The sequence below is a fragment of the Drosophila nasuta genome, chromosome X (assembly GCF_023558535.2).
Source record: "Drosophila nasuta strain 15112-1781.00 chromosome X, ASM2355853v1, whole genome shotgun sequence".
Taxonomy (NCBI): Eukaryota; Metazoa; Arthropoda; class Insecta; order Diptera; family Drosophilidae; genus Drosophila; species Drosophila nasuta.
In genome coordinates this window covers 4,358,911-4,383,646 of record NC_083459.1, presented here as the reverse complement: position 1 = coordinate 4,383,646, position 24,736 = coordinate 4,358,911, and the positions used below count along the sequence as shown (strand labels likewise).

At 35.5% G+C, this 24,736-nt stretch overlaps 1 protein-coding gene across 5 annotated transcripts in view; it reads left to right on the top strand.

The window, feature by feature from the left end:
- LOC132796135 (GATA zinc finger domain-containing protein 14) overlaps positions 1-24,736 on the top strand; it is a 221,033-nt gene that overhangs the window by 27,033 nt on the left and 169,264 nt on the right. For 4 of the 5 annotated variants that reach the window (XM_060807194.1, XM_060807191.1, XM_060807190.1 and 1 more), the window contains one exon: positions 13,501-13,866. In XM_060807194.1, coding sequence (XP_060663177.1) covers positions 13,501-13,866 — 366 coding nt within the window. Of the gene's footprint in view, positions 1-13,500; positions 13,867-17,720; positions 18,206-22,413; positions 23,008-24,736 lie in introns of those variants that run through there. The other variant, XM_060807192.1, reaches the window with a different exon arrangement.

Below are 24,736 nucleotides of genomic sequence, written 5' to 3'. Positions count from 1 at the left end.
AACAATTCAAATTATTAAATTATTTGATGATTTCTATATTAAGGGTGTCGAATTGAGAGATTTCTTCATAAGTTATACAATCCAAAATGAATTTGATTAGGCTGCTTGCTGCGATAAATGCAACCGACACAAGAAGAGAAGCGTGAAAGAGATGGTGAGAGTTGCAATTAATAATTAATTATTTACAATTTCGGGGCAAAGCAACGCAGTCGTCGTAATATGTTGTAATGCACACAATATAATATTATACTAGGCTTACTTACCGTATTGCGGGAGATACCAGACCTGGTCTATATGGTCTATACCACTCCATTCCATTTTGACTATAATAAACGAACGAACAACGGGCAGCTATCCATATCCATGCTTACTGATGTGATCACAGTTTGTGGCTCTTGTAGAATTTGAGAAGCGCATTAAATTGTACGAGTATTTGGTTTCGGTGTTGCACACACCTCTTTTTTCATACCCCTTTCCATCGTCTCCTCTCCCCTCCGGCTAGCTAGCTTGGCGATTATTGCCTTAGACGTTGCTATAATTATACTATTTCTTTGCATTTCTGTTTCTCTTTCGGTTTCTCCTCTTTATCGCACTCCCTCTTCAACTTGTGCTTCTTTTCTTTTTTTTTTCTGCAGCAGATTTTCATATTGTTAGTCGCTGAAATCTAGCAAAATTACACTATATAATAATTAAATTTTATTAGCTAACATACTATGTTTCAAATTTATAAACCTTTAGAGATAAGAATTTAAATATCGGTTAAATTTGGAAAACTACGTTTCATTGACTTAGATCTAAAATTCTATAAAGCAAAAGTTTTTGGAGTCATAGTTAAAGTTGATTAACTTATCAGAGCTTTAACAACTTTTTTTTTTAGATAATACTTAAAGTTGATTGATTGAGAGCTTTGCTAAAAGTTTTTTTTTTTTAGATTATAGTTAATGTTGATGAGTTTATCAGAGCGTTGACTAAAAATTAAAAATTTTTAAAGTAATAGTTTATGTTGATTAATTCAATAGAGATTTCACTTTATATGAAGTAAGAATTAAAGTTGGTCAGAGATTTCATTGTGGTTTATGTGATTTACAAATCTTTAGAGATAACAATTTAAATGTCGGTTTAATTTGAAAAAGCACGTTTTCGTTGACTTAGAATTAAAATTATATAAAACAAAAGTTTTTTAAGTAATAGTTCATGTTGATTTACTTATCAAAGTTTTGGCATACGTTTTTGAATTAAAAGTTAAAGTTGATTAAGTTATCAGACCTTTGATTGCATATGACCAAAAGTTCTTTAAGTAATAGTTAAAGTTGATTAACTTATTAGAGCTTTGACAAATATTTTTGAATTAAGAATTAAAGTTGATTAAGTTATCAGAGCTTTGATTGTATATGACAAAAATTCTTTAAGTAATAGTTAAAGTTGATTAGAGCTTTGGCAAAAGTTTTTTTTTAGATAATAGTTTATGTTGATTAACTTAATAGAGATTTCATTTTATATGATAAAAGTTCTTTAAGTAATAGTTAAAGTTGTTCAGAGCTTTTATTTTAATTTATTTCATTCATGTTGAACATGTTCTTGATTTCTAAGATTAAGTTGAAATACGTTTGTATTCGCTTTTAAAAATCAGCGAAAGGCAGCAGAAACATAAAGAATGAAACAAAAGATAATGCAGTCGGGTTAGATAAGATGCTGATCATGTTGCATGTTGCATGCTCTGCATCGAAAGTCGCAAGATCTTGCAACTCAGTGGCATCGCGTGGCATTGCGTCGCCGTACATTCAACTCGCGTGTCTGCAACAGCCAAAAAAAAAAAAAAAAAAGAAGGAAAACAAAACTAGAGAAGAAAAAAAAGAGAGAAAATAAATGAGATGAGGATTAAGCAAACCGCAAAGATAAATGGCCAAAAATCGCCCAAAGTGACCAAATGCAATTGCGGCTAATACGAGGTATTTATTCGCATGTGTGTGTGTGTGTTTAAGTATTTATTTTTATTTCTATTTATCTATTTATTTTGTTGATTTCGCATTACCTGTTTGCCTTTTGCCTCTTTACGTTAATTAGCGACGCTTTCTGCTCGAAATCTTTGTTGGCATTTTAGAAATGAATGAATCTTACAAACAACTCAATATGTTTGTGCACAAGAAAACAAAAATAAAAAAAAATTAAGTTTGCTCGCAAGTTGCGAAATGCGCAAAAGAAAAAGTGAAATTTCTGGTTGGCCAATTGAGGCGGCAACTTGCAACTTGCAGCTGCAGCAACACGTTTCCCATGGCCGCGACGAACCAAAAATCAACAGAAACGAATTGAACAAGCCCAAAATACAAGCCGCTGTTTAATCTCCAGCCCGAGACCGATCCCTGGTCCACTGTCATCCTTTTGCTTTCGTTGAGACTTTGCGAAGGCGATGCCGATGGCTATTAGCGGTGTTAACCATGGTTAACAAATCTCTCGGTCAACAACCGGCCCAGCTTTGCTGCTGCTGTTGCTGCTGCTGTTGCAGTTGCAATTGCAGTTGTTGTGGCAGTTGTTGCCGCTGCAACTTTCCACCAATGTCAATTAAGTATTAAAGGCAAAGCGTTTACATACGACATTTTTAACTCGACACTTGACTAGAAATCGACGCGACGCGACGAGACGAGACGTCAGACTTTTTGATTTTCATTTTCCATATTGAAGCGCAGCTCCGATGCTCAACTGGTTTTTCCAATCTCGCTCTTTTGTTATTGCTTTTGCCGTTAATTGGCCATTTGTTCAGTTGGTCTTCATAATCTCCCACTGAACGACTTCGGCTCTGTCCATTTGTTGTGACTGATATGAAATGACAGTGTCAAAGCTGTAGAAATTTAATTAATAACAATCAATATTGGATATTACAAATCATAATAGTAATAAGAATTGTTTTTCTAAACAGCAATTAAATTCTTCTCAAATATATACGCAACGTTTTCATAAGATTTATAATTGCATGTCATTATCGAAAAACTAAAACATTAATTACTTCAAAATACGTTGCAATCTGACTGGTTACAGAATGCTTACAAAATTCACTTTTATTATTACAATTATTAGCAATTACTTGCGTGCGAAATATCAATTGAAATGAGACTATCATCAAAATTGTTTCAACTCTAATTACGTATACGTGATTAATGTCAATTGCAGCAAACCTTGCCGCTTCCTTTCCCCTCTTAATGTTCAGTTTGTTTGAGAGCCAGGATACAACATTTTAAGTAATAGCCAAAATATTATTATATTAATTATACAGAAAGTAAATTTTAACTATCGGATGTTGGGGAGAAGAGTATTATGAAGTAGAAACCGCAAATCGAAAAAAAATCGGATACATAAAAATTGTAGATGTTATTTAAGACATACAATATGGCAATAAGTTGCTTAAGTATATTTTTACTCTATGGTATATTTTGAATGTAAAACAACATATGCCAAATATAGCCTTTGGTATATTTTAGTATATTTGTGGTTAAAAATATGTAGTATCTCACAGTAGAGCATGCTCGACTGTAGCTTTCTAACTTTTTGCTTTTCATTTTTCACAACTTTTAAATATTTTCTCAATAATGTTTTATCACAGTAAGGACAAAAAATGTATGATTAGTTCAACTAATCTAATACCCAATGAAAGCTAGTGCATAAAAATTAAATGTTTTTAAACATTAAGAGGATAAATAAAATAAAAGAGATTCTAATAAACATCATACATAATCATTTTTATTTTAAATTTTTATATATTTATCAAAAGTTATGATTACTTATGATTATTTATAAAATTGCTTCAAACCAATCGTTATTAATGAAGAAAAATTAATATATAATTAACTTACCATAAATGTAAATATAAAACTTATAAAATTTACGATCTCTGCATTCTATTTTTAAAATTTGAAGCTGCTTTGTAGCAATCTTTTCTTTTTTCATGAATTTTGATTGGATATTTGTATTTTCATTTCAATTCGCATGCAATGAGGACTTGTTTATAAAGATTTTCGTAAACTGGGTCTCCGAACTTTGTTTACATAGAAATGTTGCCGCAACTCGTGGAACTCGCTGTGTCACATTCAACAAGTGCCACCTATTGTTGCACGTTGCACGTTGCCAGTTGTTTGTTGGTGTCTTTGCGGCATCTTCGCTTATCTTATCCACATTTGAGAGCTGTGCGATTCTGCCGAGTATATCAAGAGAGCGCTTGTTAGTCTTGATGTTGTTGTTAGACAAATGTTTTGTTTGCTTTGAACTTTCACGGCAGCTGATGGATGAACTGATTGAATAAATGAATGCATATACATATGAATGATGAGTGCTTGACTTGGGCTGGCTTATTTGCAAGCGATTGGCCAAAAGCTTTTGGCCCGAGCTTTCGTGAGAGCGGAAGCGTTAACTGTTTTCGATGGAGAGAGAAAGAGAGCGAGTCAGAAAGAGAAAAAGACTCGAGTCTGTTTAAAATTTGGCGCATTTTCATTGACGAAAACTTCTCGTTAATCAATCAATCACTTCCTCCCCGTTGTGCGTACACAAAAAAAAAGTTCAGTTTCTTTCACTTTTGCTTTCTTTTTGTATGCGGAAAGTGAAAATTTCCAACCCAAAAAAACCTAAAAACGTAAAAATCAAAGAGCCACACACACAAAAAAAAAGAAGAAAAAAATGCTACTCGATTCTAAGAGCTAATTTGAATGTGAATGCCAGACGCGGATGGAAGAAGATGGATGGGGGGAGAGTGAAGAGAGCAAAGAGGAAAGATGGTAACTCTATTGCTGTTGCTGTTGCTGTTGCTGACATTACCGTTATACAGCTGGCCATGCAAGCCATGTAGCTAGCGGTGTTCTGCTTTTGATAACAAAGCAAAAAGTAAAAGTGTTGAAGAGAGAAGTGCAAAAGTCTCAGCCATTGTTGACGATCGAATCACAAATGGAGAAAATCATAGATATTTTTAACTATAATATTTCTTATATTTTTATTGATATTGCGCGCTAAATAATCTTAATTCTTAATTTAATTCATATGATATTTAATTAAATGGCATTACTGCAAGATCTTGCTATCTCGCTCTCGCTCTCGTATACGATTTTAACGACTTTGGTCAAGTTTTGGAGCGCTCGGTTTTTTACGAGCATCTTCATCAGTCAGCAAAAAAAAAGTTGTAATAAAACCATTTCCAAAACAGTTAAAGAAATTACTCGTCTCTCTCTATGTGTGTTGCTGCACCCAAAATCACTGAAGCATTTGATATTGTTGTTGTTGTTGTTGCTACTTTACTTTTATAATGATCTTGTTGGGGTTTCGTTTTCTAACAGTCGCAGTTTAATAAGATTACGGGATATTGGGCTTATTTGGGTAAAGAGCTTTGCAGTTGATATAGCTTTAAACCATGTTAAGAACGAAAGATTAACTATCGTATGCACTATCGATAGTATTACTGGTAATAAATATAAATAATTTTTAGTCTAAACTACATAAACAATGTTTAGATCTCATTCGAAATTTAGTTTTACCGAATATATAAAATGTGTTATATATTTTGAAAATCGTGATCTTATTTTGGAACGTGATATCGATAATAAGTTTTGAGTTAATATAAAAACACCTTGATTACATCAACTAATAATATTTTATAAAAATAATTGTTATCCTTATCTAACTAATCACAGTTTATCATGTTATATTTTTTTAATGAAATGGTCTTACTATCGATTATGATATCGATAATAAATGTATAATTAAATTACTATTATTGTTTGCTTTGATCTTAATATAAACAAACTTCTAATGAAAATTCAGAATTTAAAAAATGTTATATATGTATATATTTTCATATTTTTAATAACATCTGCTTACTATCGAGCAATATTATTATCGATACATTTACAGCGAATATGTAAAAAATTTGATTGCATCATCTATTATTCATGTAATTACATACGGATTAACATATTTGTTTATCGTTCTGAAATACGTAATATATATTTCAAAAGAAGCGATTTTACTATCGATCATACTATCGATAATACATTTAAAATCAATTATTATTATTGTTAGATTACATATTAATCTAAATCAACTTCTATTGAACTATATTTCTATATGAATGCAGTAATTAAAATATGATATACTCGTATATATTTACATATTTTGAATAACGTCTGCTTACTATCGAACAATGTTATTATCGATACATTTAGAACGAATATGTAAGAAACTCGATTGCATCATCTATTATTCATGTAATTAGATACGGATTAACATATTTGTATATTGTTCTGAAATATGTAATATATATTTCAAAAGAAGCGATTTTACTATCGATCATACTATCGATAATACATTTAAAATCAATTATTATTATTGTTAGATTACATCTTAATCTAAATCAACGTCTATTGAACTATATTTCTATATGAATGCAGTAATTCAAATATGATATACTCGTATATATTTACATATTTTGAATAACGTCTGCTTACTATCGAACAATGTTATTATCGATACATTTAGAGCGAATATCTAAGAAACTCGATTGCATCACCTAAACGATTGTTGCACAAGAGAGTTTCTCTAAACTTTAAAATGTTGCTGCAACTGCTATGAGTTTGTACTTATCAAATAATAGACATAGCTTCCACTCATCAATTATTCATGTAATTACACAGAGAGGCATATGGAAAATGTATAAATATACAAGCATTGTAGTATGCTATATAGTATATAGTAACGAAGTATCAACCCTTGATCAAGTTGCAGAACTTTTGCATGTCGCTCAACTCAAGCGAAACGCGAGTTCTTCTTCTACATACTTGAACAGAAGTAGAAGCAGAAGCAGGCAGCGAGACATTTAGACAGTCAGTTAGTTAGTTAGCTAGTCAGTTGGTCAGTTACTTAGTCAGTCATTTAGTTAGTTAGTCGCTGGAAAGAAAAGCGAGCCTCAAGTGGGCAGCTTGTGATTGTGTTTGTGCGTTCCCATTGACTGAGCTGGTTCAGAGAGTTAGTTAGTTGGTAAGGTGCAATGGTCTTGAGCTGATTTCGCGCCTGTGCCTCATAAATAGGCCCGGAACTTGTTCCCTTCTACATTTCCCTCCTCGAACGTGAGTCATGCTCAAGCAGCGTAAAGAGTTTTCGTGATTTCTGGTTCAATGGCGCTCGGTGAATGTCACCGCCCGCATTTCGAGCCCTGACGAAACTTCCGCTTTGGCTTTTCATCTGCATATTATACATATATAAAACTATATATACACTTTATACTATGTATGTACGTAGATCTATGTGACAGTCCTCGACCTTCGGTGGCTTGACAATCGTTTCATCTCATTTTCATCGCTTGCATTTCATAATCGTTGACTCATCTCGACCCCCAAAATAAAACACTGAAAATGAAAATGGAAATGAAACTTTAGCTCATATTCATACAAAACTGAAAATGTCAAAGATGACGTCCATTAGTTTTTAGGCAATCTGTTGACACTTGAGGTCTGCAATTAAGGTCTGAGCTTAGAAAGGCGATCATAAATGTATAATGCAAATACATATATGTATCTATAACAAAGTCTCTTATACTTAATAGATTTGTTTTGATTTCGTCGTTGTCGCGTCTACCGCATTTCACATATTTCTTTTATATTCAAATCAACTCGATCTCGAAGGTTGTCAAAATCATCATCTGGCTTGCAGAAATCGAATCCGATTTCAATCCAATTCACATGCTATACAAATCACACATTCACACTTGTGACACACATAAAACACACACACTAAAAACATGGCATCAATCACCTATTGAATATAACTCGCAAAATATAGCTAAAAATAAAGATCACAATATCGTTTATTGCTCCTCTCTCTCTCTATCTCTCGTAACTAACTATTTAGTCAATGTAACTAGCTATGATCATTGAAATAGCAGTCTTTGTATGCAGCATTTCAACTATTTTCACGTTGGCAAGCATTTTACTTAACAAGATGTTGAAGACTAAGCTCAGTTTAATACAATGATGATGTCAATGTTTTTGATAATAATATGTGCAAGTTAAATTGCAAAATTTAACTATACTTGTATTATATTTTTGTATCCAAAAGTTTTCTTTTAATATTGAGTGCTTTTTTATTTGTGGCATAAAATATTGTCGCAACGTATTGTATTAGTTTTTGGTAATGTTAAGTTAAATTGCAAATTAGAGCGACTACATTATCAAAACAATTTCAAGTAGACTATGTGCTTAATATAATAATAATTTGAATATTAATAAGTACAAGTAAGTAAGGTACAGTCGAGCGGGTTTAACTGTGAAATACCCGCTAACTACTGTGAATAAAAGCAAATATACCAAATTAATATACCGAAAAATACTATACAAATATTTGGTATATTGTTATATGATAGTTCTGCATTCAAAATATACCGGATTATTAGCCACAGCAACTAAGACATGGGTCTTAGTAAGTAAACGTTTTTGCCCATTCAAACGGACATAACTATATCATATTGAATGTTCACGCTGATCAAGTATACATATATGTATACACTTTATGGCCTCTTCTGCCTCTTAAATACAAAGTTATAATACCCTTCTACACTATATGGAAAGCGCGTATGAAAAATATCGCAAAATAATTTTGTAGATGGAAAAATACTTTGATCGTATTTTATAATAAATATAAATAAATCATTCTTATTACTTTAACAAATTTGGAATCATTTGTTGTTTATTAATCTATTTAAAAATGTAATCTTTATGAGTCTTAATGAATTTGTTACTTGTGTCAATAAACTGCTGTAAAAAATTGAAAATAGTGAATTGAGTTCATAATATTATTTAAATCTTCTTGAAATTTTATTTAAATATTTATTATTATTTATTAACTATTATTTATTATTCTTTTTATCTATTTATGCTCGAAATAATTTTTATTGATAAACCAATGATGGAAGTCTATGATTATCTAAGGCTAAGGCAATTTCTTGGCAATTAAAAAATTTGTAAATTTACAAGGGAAAATGTTGTTTCTAGATATTACGAGTAAATGCAGCTGATGCCATATAGATGTATAGTGTGTGTGTGTGTGTGTGTGTGTGTGTGTGTGTGTGTGTGTGTGTGTGTAGTTTGTAATGCGATTGGCTGAACATTTCAATGGGCAGCGAGCTGTCAATTAGCTGAGAATAGAACTGTGAACTGTGAATTTTTGAATGGGGCATGCAACAACAGCAGCAACAACAGCAGCAGAAGTAACAACAACAATGTTAATCGGCCCCCAACTGCGGCCCTCATTGAGAGTTGTTATTGTTATTGTTGACGCGTGCGCAGCCAAGTGAAACATTTGAAAAGAGGCAGCGCAGTCGCAGTCGCAGTTGGCGTCGCCGTTGGCGTCGCAGTCGAGAGCGTTGGTCTGGTGACATGGCAGTAAGCGTGAAAATAAATAAATAACAATAAAAGCGCATAAAATACTCTGATGTTGCTGCTCCAATGTTGAGCAAACATGACAACAACAAAAGCAACAATAATAATAATGTTTTTGTTGCTGTTGTTTGTTGTATAAACTCAGCTCAAGTCAGCGCCGCTTACATACATTTAATCATCGCAGTCGACGTCGCCGTCGCCGTCGCCGTTTTGCATAGGGCATTCCCTTCAGCTCACTCCACTTCACTCCGCTTGCCTCAGATTCGTAAAGTCGCAGAAAGTCGCAGACTCAGAGTTGGGAGTTAGATTTGAATTTGAATTTGGCCAGCAGCATTTGCGGCGACGGCGTCACGGCGCGCAGACGTCGACGGCAGACGACGGGGCGACAAAACGAAAAACGCGAAACGCGACGCGAAAAACGGAAACCGGAAAAATATAATATTAAAAAGCAATCAGCGACTAACAAATTTCGTGGCAAATAACACTAGAGAACACTAGAACGAACTCGACTAGAAAAGTATTCAACTCGCCAGCAATTATGCCCAGCGGCGAGTCACTGTCCGCGGATCTGTTGACGCGACCGGTCATCGTGTGGAACGGCGCACAGTTTAACGCGAGCAGCAGGGAGCTGGAGCTGGAGTTGTTGCGACGCGATTACGGTCTGGATGAGCGCATGCTGGAGGCGACTCTGGTGCCGCGTTACAAGCGCCACAAGCCGCAGGCCAGCGCCCGCAACGCGCACGTGCGTCAAGCGAGCGTTGCACGTGCCACATCACAAGTGCCACTTGCCACCGTCTCCCCCTCCGTTGCCACCAACTCCTCTTCTTCCGATTGGATTCTGCGGCAAGGCAACAGCGGCGTCTCTCAGGTGAATTTCCATCCCTGGACTGAGTTGGGCGAACGCAAGTTCTCGCACTTTGATCTCGTTCCCTGGCGACGCACACGCAGCGCCTTGGATCTCAGCTCAGCGGTGGATTACAGCGGCAGCAACAACAACTTAGGAGCTTCAGCAGCTGAGAAATCGCTGCGTGGCCTTGAGAAACTCGAGTTGCGACACAATCGTCGCCGTTTGCAGCGTGCACGCTCCACGTTGCAGCAACAGGGATTGCGGCGTCTGGTGCGTGTGCGTCTCATCTTCTCCATTGAGCTGCGGCACAAACGCATGGAGCTGTTGCGTCAGAGTGCGCTGCCCATGCGCGTCTTCGAGCAGCGTTTCGCACTCAGCGAGAACGAAAGCGCCGCCTACGAACGGATTCTGCTCGATGCGAATGCTGGCGTCGAACAGCACGTCGGATACTTTAGCAGGCGACAGTGCGGTGGATCAACGGGTCAAGAGGATGATGAGCAACTGGTTGTGGATTTTGCCAGCGAAACGGAGGAGTTAGAAACTGAATTACCAGAGGCAGAAGTCGAAGCTGAAGCACAATATGCCACAATTGTGACGGGGACACAAGAAGAGACAGCTGAAAAACTAACCGAAGAGGAAAATGTGACAGCCAAGAAAAGTGCAGCTGAAACGGGAGAAGCAAACACTGAAGTGCCATGCGTCAAGTGCCGCGAAGTTGCCATCAAACTGAGGTAAACAATCGTCATCAGGCAGCGGCAGCGATAACCCGCCAACTATTTTTTTACTTTTTTTGTTGTTGTGTGTGTGTGTGGAAAAGTGAAGCAAAAGTTTCAAGAGTGCTGCGCAAATAATTGTGTTGTTATCACTTCAATTACTATCAATGTAATTGATAATGATTTGTGGACACAGCTCGACAATTTGATTAGGTTTGTCTTTGTGTCAATTGCTGGGGAACACTTAAAGTCTCAACTCCTTGATATCACCACAAAAAATGTCGTTTACTTAGTGGCAAATTGTTGTTAGGTCGCGAACTTTACGTAGTTAACTAAACCCATTAACGAATTTATAGCAGAGAAATTGTTGAAATATGTTAGTTAACATATTCGTATAATCACATGCCATTTATTTTGTTGGCAATAGAATTTGCACAACTTAATCTGCATTCATTTGATAAACTGAAAGTAAAAACTTGCTTAAATCAAGAATAGCATCTTGAAGCAGGTTTATTCTTAAATAAATTCTACAACAATTTTGGATATCGCCATCTTTAAATTCAATATTGAAATCTTGTTTCATGAATGGACAAATTTCAAAATGGAACCAAGAAGGAAAAGTCTTAAATGAAGATCAAAAAGCTCTTTAATACATTTTTCAATCATCTTTTCAATCTAGAATAAAAGATTCTTGAAGCAAGATTAAAATCTTAAAATGAAAATTTAAAAAAATTATTTACGATTTTTTCAACCCAAAAATCTTATTTAAACCTTTTTTTAAGATCCAAAAAATCTTAAATCAAAATTTGCAATCTACTTTTCAATCTAGATTTTGTTTCTACCTGTATAGAAAACTGTATTAAGTACATATAATATTATATTACTGCTATAGATATCATAAATAGAATATACTTTATAGTGATGATAATCATAACAATCAATGCGATTTCGATTTGCTTCTGAGCAAAGTTGAACTACAATTCTCAGTCTACTTCTCAGTCTAATCAAAATAATACAAATTATATTTCGTTGCAAAGTTGAACTAAAACTTGTAGTATATTTTCCAAAAAATCGCTTTACTAATTTGAGCTTTAATTTATCTTTCAAAAGCTTTCACATATCATCAGCTAGTCTGGCAGTGTGCGTTACAAAAAGCTGTCACTTTTTTGTGAGTAGGTTTATTATGGTGATTTTTGCACAAAAATGTCAGCTATGTTTTATGTGACAAACTGACCAACTGGCCCCCATTCAAGTGCCCAAATTGCGTTCTCAGCACCTCTTGAAATGTGTGCAGCACTCGCACAACGCCCTCTTGCTCGGCACCTGCTACAAGCACCTCATTTCGGGTAAACTAATTTCAGCGCGTTGACGCAATAAATTTAAAGAAAGTGGCTGTGTTGTCTGTGTAGTTGCTTTCTGTCTTCTTTAAAGCTGTTGTCAGAAGCGCGCAGACAAAACAGACCAAGAAAACACATCAAAAAAAGCAGCAGAAGCAGCAGCAGCTAAAAGTCAACTTTGTCGGTTTGTCAGTTGCGTCGCTCTGGCCTTTCCACTCCCCTCTCTCTACACTCTTCCACCACTCACACTCTTTCGACCCAACGCTTTCCTGACTTTGTTATTCAATTAATTTGTCGTCGCCAGTTTACAATGTGAAGAGTCCAACTTTATGAGTTTTGCTCGACTTTTGTGTGTTTGCGGAAGCGGCGCCCGAATTCCACATATGTGTGTGTGATTGTTCCTGTGTGTGTGTGTGTGTTTACCACATGGGGCAAGTGCCGCAGTTTGCTGATGATGTTGATGATGTGAGTCAGCAGCTGCTTATGGACCTGACCCGGTTAACAGCAGCCAAGGGCCAAATTAACCTAGCGAAATTCAAAGATTTTCACAACAAGCTACATTTGTGTGTGTGTGTGAGTGTGTGTGCGTGTGAATTTATCGTTTATAACTTCCATTTTTGTGAAATAATTAACAACCGCAACGCAAGCGAAAAGTGTTGTCTACTTCAGCAGGTTCGTGTCTTAAGTCTTTCGTTTGTGGCTCCTCAAAGGCTGCTATACTTTTTTGGACTTAAGCTTTAAACTGGGCGCGCAAAAGTATGCAACGATATTTTAAGAAATGTTATGCAGATGAGACTGCAAAGTTTGAGCACTAACCAAAGTATAAAAATAAGATTAAGTTAAATATTGTAACTCTAAAATGAATTGAAACATTATTAGCTAATTATGAATGAAATTTTTTTTTTTTCTCAATTTACAATCTGTCTTGTGACAATAATTAAATTTTATGACTAATATTTACATTTCCAGTGAAACCTGATATTAAATATATATAACTTTTCGTTTACATAAATTTACCTTTCAGGGAGATAAAGAATGTGAAATCTTTTGAGTCTTCTATGTTGAGCTATTGTCTAATAGACCTAGGGCTAAATTATTTACATGATTGTGAAGTCTGTCTGTATATTTCTTACTATATTTGTTTATCTCTTTTATAGTTGGAATATATTAATGAAATTGATTTTATCGTTTATTTGCAGAACCATTAACGACTATGCGCTCAACTCGAATCTGCACTTGAAGCACAACAATAACAACAGCAACAACAATAACAAATTGAACAAGCTGTACAACAAAACGAACAATAAGATAAACAACAACATTAACAATTCGAACAACAACAACATTAAGAACAATCACAACATACAGAACAGAATGCACGCCCATCAGCTGGACTCGTATCTGGCCGGGATGCCGATGACCATGAACATGGGTGGCCCAATGCATCCGGGCAACATTTCTGGCAACGAAAGGCCCAATGGAGGAGCATTGGCATTGCATTATGCCGCTGCCAGGGGCTGTTTGGACTGTGTTCAGCTGCTGGTTGCCGCGTCTGTTGACATTTGGTAAGTGCAACTCGATTTTGCTTCTTGTTTACAACTGAAACCAAAAACCTCAATAAATTAAAAGCAAAAGTCGCACAGCATTCGCATCTGGGGTGAAAGCTTTGTTCTTTATCACTTTACCGCGATTTGCGAAAACGTTTCAGGGGGCGGTGGGAAATGCGAGGGTGACAGAGATATAGAGAGAGAGAGAGGAATTAAGTGGTCCAGTCCGGTGGAACGGTGCTCATTTAAATGATTGCGACAAGTGTCGACACGAAATCAGAGCGACTTCTCTCCCCATTTTGCTTGGCTGGCTGTCTAGCGGCAGCAGTTGGCAGTTGGCAGTTAGCAGTTAGCGTGATTTGCAGCTCTTTAATGCAATTTTATTGCATTCACTTGCCCCACATCATTATCATCATCGACAAACAGTTGACATTTCTCAATTGGCCATTAGCTGGAAATACTGGATCAAAAGGCGGAAAAAGCTCAATTGCATATCCAGTCTTCACTTGCTTTCAATATCATCCATTCATTCACATCCAAAATGCAGAGACATGCCATTAACCTTACAGATAAGCAAATCACAAATCATCGATATCAATGACAGGTTAAATCTCAACAAAAAAATGTATAAAAAACGAGTGCGAAAGATAGTCGAGTAAGCTCGACTGTGAGATATTCGCTACTCATTTTGAATAAAAGCAAAACAGAGCGGTAAAATATACTAAAATATACCTAAGACTTTATTTGGTGTATAGACAATGTATTACATTCGAAACATATCAGCAAGCACAAAGTTCAAATACCCTTCTACTTTATAGGAAGCGGGTATACAAATAGAGAAACTATTCGCAATGACAAAAATCAAAGGAAACTTTGTGAACTCTCTTGCTGAAATCTGTAGTAATAAATGAATTAATGAATTTTTTAAATGTACAGTAGCTTAGTCGCTTAGTTTTTAGTTTTTTAATGTGGAAAGTTAAAATAAAAGCAATCTTTAATTTTGAGTTTATTTTAATAATAGTCAAGAAACTAATTCATACAATTTGATCAGCGAAGTTAATTTAATTTTAATCTGTTTATTTGTTTCTTTAAAATCGTAAAAAAGCATATCAATTTTACAATCAGTGAATCAGATACAGCTAGAGAATACTTTAGTATTGAATTATAGAAAGCGAGGAATATTAACCTTGAAATTAGGTTCACGAAATTGAATTCCATAATTTGTACATAAAGCTAACCAAAATGCCAATATTTACAATATCATAATTGTGTGCTTCGTGTTGATTTAAACCTGCTGAGATTGATTAATTGACGACCTGAGCTTGGATTCAACTCTCCACACTTTGCGTTTATGATAAAGACATTAACCCGGTTCCGCCTCTCATTAAAAGTTGTTAAATTTATAAAAATCGCGACTGGCGGCAATCTCTCAAAAGACATATACAAGATCGAGATCGAAGTCGAGATCTCTCTCGCTCGCTCGCTTGCTTTATAGTCGAGTGGCGTTTAATGAGCATTGGCCGACTTCATCGATTGCTGCGGTCGTGGCAATTAAATGTGGCAATTAAAACTGATGAGATCATAATTAGAACTGCAAAACAATGGGAGATCCAGAGAGAACAAGAGATTGCCATCTGCCATCTGCCATCTGCGGTGGCAAATGATCCACATGCTGCAAACTTCAGCTTCAGCCTCAGCGATTGAGATCGCTTTCCAGCCTTAGTTGGCTCTAGCTGCCAGCTGTGTGCTCGAGTTGGCAGCTGCTTGGAGTCACCTAAATACCACAAAGGAGAGCACGCGTTCATTGCGCATTGATTCATGCGCCAAGGCTAGCGAGAACCTAGACCCTGAGCCAAAGTCAGAATCAGAATCAGAATCAGAGTCAGGCATCAAGTTTGCCTGGTAACCAGCTAAGCAGCTAAGCAGATAACCAGATACTTAGATAGCCATGTGATTGGTATGAAGCATCCAGGCGTGCTATTTTTATTCGCTTGCCAGCAGGAGGAAAAGCAAGTTGCAAGCTGCTTGCGATTCCAGCACAAAGCACCGTTGCAACGAGTTGCAATTGCAAGTGGAGCAACTGCTGTTGCTGTCGAAGGAGTCCAGCAACCTGGACTGGCCTCGTCTTTGGTCTGGTTTGGCCAGCTCTTTGACTTCAGCTGAAGTTCTGGCTGTGATTCTACTTCTGCATCTGCTTCTGATTCTGGTTCTTGTGGCTCTCTGTGGCTTGCTTGAATTCTCTTCTTCAATTCATATTTATTAAACACGCCAGTTCAATTGCCATGACAACTGACACAGTAACAACAACAGCAACAACAACAGTAGAGTGCAATACGAGAGTTGTTTAATAAATGTGCAAAAGTCTAAATGCAATGATTTCTCTGTTGCATAATTTATAAATATAAGCAAATCAAATTAGCGTGAATAAAGTTAAATAAAATATAATGGAATAAAATAAAATAAATAAATAAGAATAACAGAAAATAATATAAAATAAAAGAAAAGAAAGAAATAAATAAAATATAATGAAAAAAAAATAAAATAAAACAAAAAAATAAAATTAAATTAAATAAAATGATATAAATATAATATACAATACAATAGAAAATAAAATAAAATAAAATAAAATATAATAAAAGAAGATGAAATGAAATGGAATGAAATAAAATGAAATGAAATGAAATTAATCGACTTGATTTGAAAATAAACTACATGCAATGAAATAAAGTTAATGAAATTAACTTAAATTTATTAAAACAAAATGCAACGAAATAGAATGAAATTACATAAAATTAAATTAAATGAAACGATACGAAATGAAATGAAATTAAATGAATTGGAATAGAATTCTTTTTGCACCAAACCCCAACTTACTTACTTAGTGTCTGCGATCAACAGAAATATTTATTGAACATCTCAATCGATAGTAATATAATAATATGTATGAACATACATTTTAATATAGAACTATAATAATAATAATAATAATAATAATAATATAATGTATCTAAACAACTTTCCTGAATATGAAAATGTAATTCAGATAGAATACTATCTAATTATTAGATAATTTTTTGTTTGGTTACAAAAACTCAATTACACTATTTTAACTACCCAAAAAGTTAATTGTTGTTTTGATAAATCCCAACATTTATTTTTAGCCCTCAAACCTTAATGTGTTGTTGTTGTTGTTGTTGCTGGTAGAAAAAAGGTGACAATATGTCAAAATTTCAAGCTCTGTTTATGGCAAATTAGCTGTTGGGTTATTCTCCATGGAGTGTAAGTTAACCGTAAAGTTGATGATCGGGGAATTCGTAGCTTGGTCGAGTAACCCATGCCATGGAAAAGAAGGAGAGGGAGAAGAAGTAGAAGCAGAAGCAACAACAGAATCATTGGATAATATCGTATATATGAGTATACAAAACATTTGATGATAGGGGCTACACACAACTTGTGCAAGAGAGCTGAGCTGGTTTCTTAGCTAGCTTTAGCTTCTTGTCGTTTTCCTCGTTTGTTGTTGCTGCTCATGTTGCTGCTGTTGCTGTCGTCTGTTTGGTTGTTGACTGTTGGCTGTTGGCTGTTGGCTAGCCGCTGGTCGCGTTCGCGTTCGCTTCTATTCGCGTTTGGCTACTCGAAGCGAACGGTGCTTTCGTCGTCATCGTCGTTGTTGACTTCGTCTTCGTCTTCGTCTGGCATCAGCTGCAAAAGTGTCGTGTCGGCATCTTTATCCATTACCAACGCCAAAGCATTTCCATCTTCATTTCCATTTCCAACGCGGACTGGGCAGAAGCGTTGTTACCGTTTTTTTTTTTTTGTGTTTGTGTTTGTTGTTGTGTTTCTTTTTTTTTTTTTTGCCGTAACGCGCTGACCGATCGCATAACCGTTATACCGAAGCAACAACAACAACAACAACAGCAATGGCAGACGAATTTGAATTTTTGAATTTGTTTTGATTTTGTGTTTCGTTCGTGAAGTTTTAACGCTCAAATGCAACATCAGCAACACCAGCAACAGCAATTGCCGTGTTGCCGTTGTTGCCGTGCAGACACGCCCACGCCGCCTCCATGCCGTTGAAAGCCTGCGCCGCGCCACGTTGGTCAGCAGACACCAACAACAACAACAACAACAACAACAGCAACAAACAAAATTTCGCGCTTCAAAGTGTTTCGAATGCAGTTAACGAATCGGAACGCGAATTAATTAACAGTTTCAGTGTACCAAAGAACTGCAAGCCACAACAATAACAACAGCAACATCAACAGCAACACCAGCAACAATCAACAACAACAACAACAATAACATTTGCAGACGGTAGCAGCAACAATCTGTGTGCTGCTCAAGCCGCAACCATGAAAAGGTAGCCTAGCCTCACATCAGTTACAATAATCAATTGGCCAAGCGAAGGCAACCGAAGAACCGAGCCAGCCAGCCACCGCAATTACAACCGCACTTGGAATCACTCTTTTGTGCTTTGTTTTCCCTTTACAATTATATATACTTTATGTACTTTTTTTTTTTTTGTTACCTTTTTTTACGGTGTTAACTGTGTGTGAGTGTGTGTGGGTGTGTTGAGAGGTCACACCTCCAAAAAAAGAAGAAGAAAAAAGAAAGAAAACAAACGCATTAAACGCCAAAGAATAATCCAAATAGAATGTGTTAAGTGTGATCAATTCAAGTGTCAAACTGTGTGAATACGCTGCAAAAATACTGTGCATGGATTAACGAAGAAAAACCCCGGAAAAAATATAAATATAAATCTTGAAACTAGTTGAAAATAATATAAAATATAACTGATAACACAAATATATAATCAATGACGGCTTGGCGACAAACATTTTATTAGAGTGATGAATGAAAAGTATTTGCTATATTTGAGGGTAATAAGAAATATGGTAAATACTTTATTTTGGAATAGAAGATGAATGAAATGTTACGAAATTATATTAAATATATTAATAATTGAGGAAGAGCAGATTAATTGAGAAGTGCATTAAGAATAAGTACAGAAAATTTGATTATATCACTATATATAAAGTATGTTGCAGTAGAGTAAAAAACTTGCACCATAAACTGTTAGAGAAATCGGCGAAAATCTTGTCAGAAATAAGATCAGTTTAAAGAGCTTTTTTTATAGTCAAATCTCTTCTGAAATCAATGTGATTTTCTTGCTCATCACAAAAGTGGATGCCACAAATAAATGATAGAAAAAAGCGCATTGGAGAAGTCAGACTCATTAGAGCAAAGTTATTGAAATGCTTTGCAAATCTAATCGCATATTTATGCTAGTTATAATTGGAGTAAGAGGCATCTAATTGGTGGCGAGAAAACAACAAGAAGATGCGATTCTTGAATTGTTGGCGTATTTGTGTCGACAGTGGGGCATTAATTTGGACTGCTAAGACTGCGACTGACGACTGCGACACGCAAATGTTCAATTAAAAGAAAAACAAGAAAAAGAAATATCAAGATCATGGCATTCTCATAACGATCGCGACGACGATAAAAAGATAAACTGGCATAACTGTCAACAGCGATCGCAGCAGACGCAGTTGAAGTTGGAGTTGGAGTTGAAGTTGGAGTAACGAGGCTTCTCTCTACAATTATCGGTCGGTGTTTTGAGATTTTGCTTTTGTGCTAAGCAGCCAAATGGATATTAAAAAAGAAACACAAAAAGTATTAAACAAAAAGAAGAAAAAAATATAATTATTAAATTGCAATTACAAAATGGGCACAACAAAATTGGGTATACGTACTCGCGATTTACAGTATTTTCACCTACAAAGCTAAGAGCTAAGCTGAAGACGTTCCGAAGCTGAAGCCGAAGCCGTCGAGGCGAATAAAAAAACACGCGACTCGCAAATCGACAGACGGGGGTTGTCCACAGTTTATAGCAAAGATAGAGGCGGGAGGGGGGAGGAGCAGGTGGACAGCTAGTGGGGCAGACAGGTGTGCTATAAACTTTACGAGTGCTAAGCAAGCAAAAAAAGAAGTTGCTGTAGAAACATGAAGATGAAAAATCAACTTTAATTGGTTTACAATTCATTTCTGCAGCGAAAAGCTGGAAAATGTAGCAAGTCGTCAAGTCGTCAAGTCGCCCAACAAAGAAAGCAACTGGAGCGCCAGCTTCATTCCTCGATCTGGCTGAGACTCTCAAGATCGAGTCTTGAGACGAGACTAATGCTGGAGATTGCAGTGTGTGTGTGTGTGTGTGTGTGTGTGTTGAGTATGTGTGTGTGTGTCTGGTGTGCAATATCCATGAAGTGGCCGCCACTCACTGAGCAGCTTAGTCAAAGCGCGATGCCAACGCCAGCGCCGCCAACGTGAATTAGGGAAAGCACAGTGGTGCAAGAGCGAGCATAACTGAGCCAAATATTTCGAGAATTATTTTTCCATTCAAGTGGCTGCAACTGACAACAAAAATACAGAAAAATTAAGCAAGTGCAATAATCATTTTCGTTCATGAATTGTATTGAATCAGTTGAAAATATTTTTTGTATAGATTTTTGTTTTCAAATAGAAACAGTTTTTTCATAGTCGATATAATATATTTCACAACATATTTTAAATACAAATAAACAATAAGTATGCTTAGAATTGCAGTTACAAAACAGAAAAATATATAGATATATTTATATTTCTATAAATATTTGTTTTTTTATTTATTCCTACAAATGCAATGAGCCCTTAAATTATTGAAAACTGAAATTTGTTTTATAATTTCATTGAGTTTTTCAACAGTGCAATTTGTAAATTCACTTAAATATTTATATGCAACAAAATTTGAATTTATTTTGAAATTTCTAGTTCCATGTTCTCAAACTAATTCTTAGGCTAGAATAGAATGATATGAGAAAAATCAAATATACTATATTATTTCGATCGATATAGATTTCAATTTTTGTTGGCTGAGTTTATACAACTTTTTCCAACATCACTTTATAACAAATTTCGATATAATTAAAAAATTCATGAAAATAGATTCTTAAACTAAGTTTGAGGTTAGATCAGAATTAATAAAATAGAAATCTCAAATATATTTTTGTCGAAATATATTTTAATTTTCTTTGGCTGAATTGATATAAATTTTTCAAATATTAATATATAACAAATTTCGATTTAATTACAAAATTAATTAACATAGATTCCTAAACTAACTTTGAGGTTAGACTAGAATTATGAAAAAGTAAAGTCAAATATATTTTCATCGAAATACATTTTAATTTTCTTTGCTTGAGTTGATATAATTTTTTCAAATATTAATTTATAGCAAGTTTTGATTTAAGTGCAAAATTAATGAACTTTGATGTTAGATCAGAATTAATAAAATAGAAAAGTCAAATATATTTTCATGGAAATAAATTGCAATTTCTTTTAGTATTTTTGGTGCAACATTTCCAACAAACTCCTCTATATTATTGGAATAGACTGTAGTTTAGTTTCGTATGTTTTTTTTTCAACTACCTCGCTTTTGAACCACTGTGCGATGGATGCTTACAAATGCAGAGTGATGCCCGCGGCATAGACCAGCGAGACAAGAGCTGGCCGGGCGTAACACACAGAGAGAAACGTCTCCCGTTTGTTGTGCTGCGATGATCTGCTCTGCATTTGCAGTGTTTTTGTTTCTTCGTGCATTTTGTTGCTAATTTCACCCCGAAAAAAACGACAACACGAAAGAAAACAAAACGTGTGAAATAGACGGAAAATGCGCTAGAAGTTTGCCGAGTCTGACTGAAGTCGCAAGCAAACAGATTGCAGAAGAGATACTTTAATCGCGTGGCGGCCACTTGGCGAAACAGTTGCAGACGCACTGCATCCAGTTGCCCCAAAACAAGGTGTCACTTTTCTGAACTTTCGGTTTCGGTTCGAGAGAGAGAGAGAGAGGGAGAGAGAGAAAGAGAGGGAGTGCGAGAAGTGGATTGATTTAGATTTATGTGTGTGCTCGTGATCAGTTGAAAAGACAAACTTGATATGCAAATAAACGGAAGCATTAAACAGTAAACGAAAATCGAAAATGAACGAAAACCAAAACGAAAACTATTTTGGAATATTAAAGTGATTTGGTTTCTTCGTTTTATTTTTATAACAGTTGTGTGTGTGTGTGTGTGAGTGTGAGTGTACATTAACGGTATTGGGGAAAAGCAGACCAAAGAAACGTTGAAGTGGATTCTATAAACTGTATTATCGCATTGTGATAACCCGAAAAAAACAAACTCGAAATCGAAAGTCGTATACGTAATCCGTAGGTAAGCGAAGGGAGCCAAGCATCATTTCAAACTAGCACAACAAACTGCACTCTGTAGCACACACACACACACTCAAATGTATCTCGTATATTTAGTTTAGTTATTATACATACCACTTCCCCCGATACCTCCTACTACTGTTTGGCATTTTAGTCTGTCGTCTCGTGTCGCAGCAGCGTCTCTTCTCCGTGCACAGTAAATCACGTCGTACACAGCGTCACACTTGTCCAATCACCACAAAACACAACCACACACACACACATTCACACCTTCCCCCAAAGAAAACAAAAACCAAAAAACGAATATCCATTCCCAACTGTAGCTACTTTTCGACCATCAACGTTAAGAAGGGCCTGCTGGGCCGCATGACCACAAGTCTGACTTCGTACCGTCGCAGCAAGCAGAAGAGCAAGTCGAACAATGACATTCACACCATCATCGCGACGGAGGTGAATTGTGTGACCACAGCCATTCTGAGCAGCAGTCATCACAGTCGCAGTCGGAGCCGGAGCAGAAGCAGAAGCAACAGCAGTACCAGCAGCAGCAACAGTCACGATCCGGATGCAGTTGAGCACGTGGCAGACACAGACACAGCCGCAATCGCAAACGCAATCGAACACCACCAAAATCACAATCACAATCACAATCAAAATCAAAGCCAAATCAACAACAGTAACAACAACGTCAACGTCAACAGCAGCAGCTGCAGCAATAGCAAAAAGGATCACAAAGAGGAGCTGAGCCATCTCAGTGAGCGCATGATGGAGGCCCATCAGCGCAAAGTCTCTGCCGCAGTTGCCGAGTCAGTGCAGCTCCACGGTGACTCCAACGATGATGATGAGCCCACCACAATGATGGCCAGCGGGACTGGCGGTCAGGGTCGCAAGGAGCAAAACAATCGACGCAGCGTCGTTAGGTGAGACAGCTGTGATGTGGAGCAACTTCTGTTTCTCTGTCTCTCTATTCAAGATGAGCTTTCTATTTCTTGTCGTATTTTGTTTATAAACTGTTGATAACTGCGAATAGTTTTTCTGTTTTCTGACTCCACTCTATGATATATATTGTAGTACTGTACAATGCTCTATATAAATATACCAAATAATGTAAATAATATCAACTTGGTATTTTAAGAACTGTTTGCTTTTACTCCAAATGGTCAGCGGGTATCTCACAGTCGAGCACACTCGACAGTAGATTTCTTACATGTCTTTACTTACTTGTTTTCCACTTGTTTTCATTTAGTGTGAAAATGAGTTTATTTAAATCAAATATGCTCTGTTATTACCGAAAATATTGCGACATATTGGTGAATAATTTCTGTGATTTCTAAGTACGTTAAGTCTCTGTATGTCGAATGTTGTTTGTTTGAATTGAATATCAAACTTATAATTTGCTATCAGACTATAAATTTCAATTACGTTCTGCAGGTTTGTCAAATGTTATCGTTTTCACTCATGGCCAAATATTTACTGGGGGCAACAGCAAAAAGAAATGATGTACAAAATTATTACAAATGTTTGTACAATAAATATCTCGGATTTCTAAGTTCAAGCAAGCTATTGAAAGATTTGGATTTTAGAAATAATCACGCAGTATCAATTATTTATTTATTTTAATTAAAAAGGTTAAATATTAATAAAATTAAAGCAGTGGCTGCAAAGGCCTTCGGCTTATTATCAATTATTTTAGTTGAATTCTATTGAAACAGATAGTTATAATACATTTAAGTATTAGAACACTGAATCCAAATAAATAATCATTGTATTATTATTTATTATTATGTTATTGAAATATCAAATTGCCACGAGATGAGCCTTATTATCCTTATTGCAATCAAATGTCCCAGAGCGTCTAAGGCCTTCAGGCTTCAGGCAAAATAAATAATTAAACATTTTAGTACATTAGTTATAATATATTACAATATAAGATCACTTAACTTACTTACTTAAAGTCGATATCAGTTCCGAGTTATCATTAATCGATATGAAATCATGTGATTGTGGCTTTTGCTAAGCAATTTCCAACAATTTCTTTGTAAACGTAGAGGAAGCAATACAGTTAAAGGACATTTTTTCATTGTACTATAAATAAAATGAATGTCAAAATAAATAAGTGATATATATATATATTGCTTGCAACTATCAAAATATGCACAAACTTATTACGAATTAAATTAAAGTTGTGCGTTCAATGATTTAATGTCTTTAATTAAATTATGAAACATGAGTTGCTATTATACACATCTAACATTTATTATTAAAATAAATATCTTAGAGTGATTTAATTTCGTTTATTACAGTATGACTTAAATATTATAAAATCGAACTTCTATCGCTAAATAGCTTATACAAATTTATTAAATAATCATGTGCATTCAATATTTCTATTTTCCAGTTGCAATAACACAAACTGCATAAACAAAACTCATCTTAAAACTCAAGTTTAAGTTCTAGAAAAATGCACAGAAAGTGTCAGCTTGATAGCGAGTCATCTCGATATGGAAGTGTTTAGTCTAGAATGCTGAAGATTTGTGTTTTTCATGCTGTGATGTGATGTTAGAGAAGGAAGGGGGGTGTTGAAAAACGAGTTGGCTAATGGAGAGTTGCGGCCCTAGCGCAATCTGTCAACTTGTTTTCTGTTTTCTT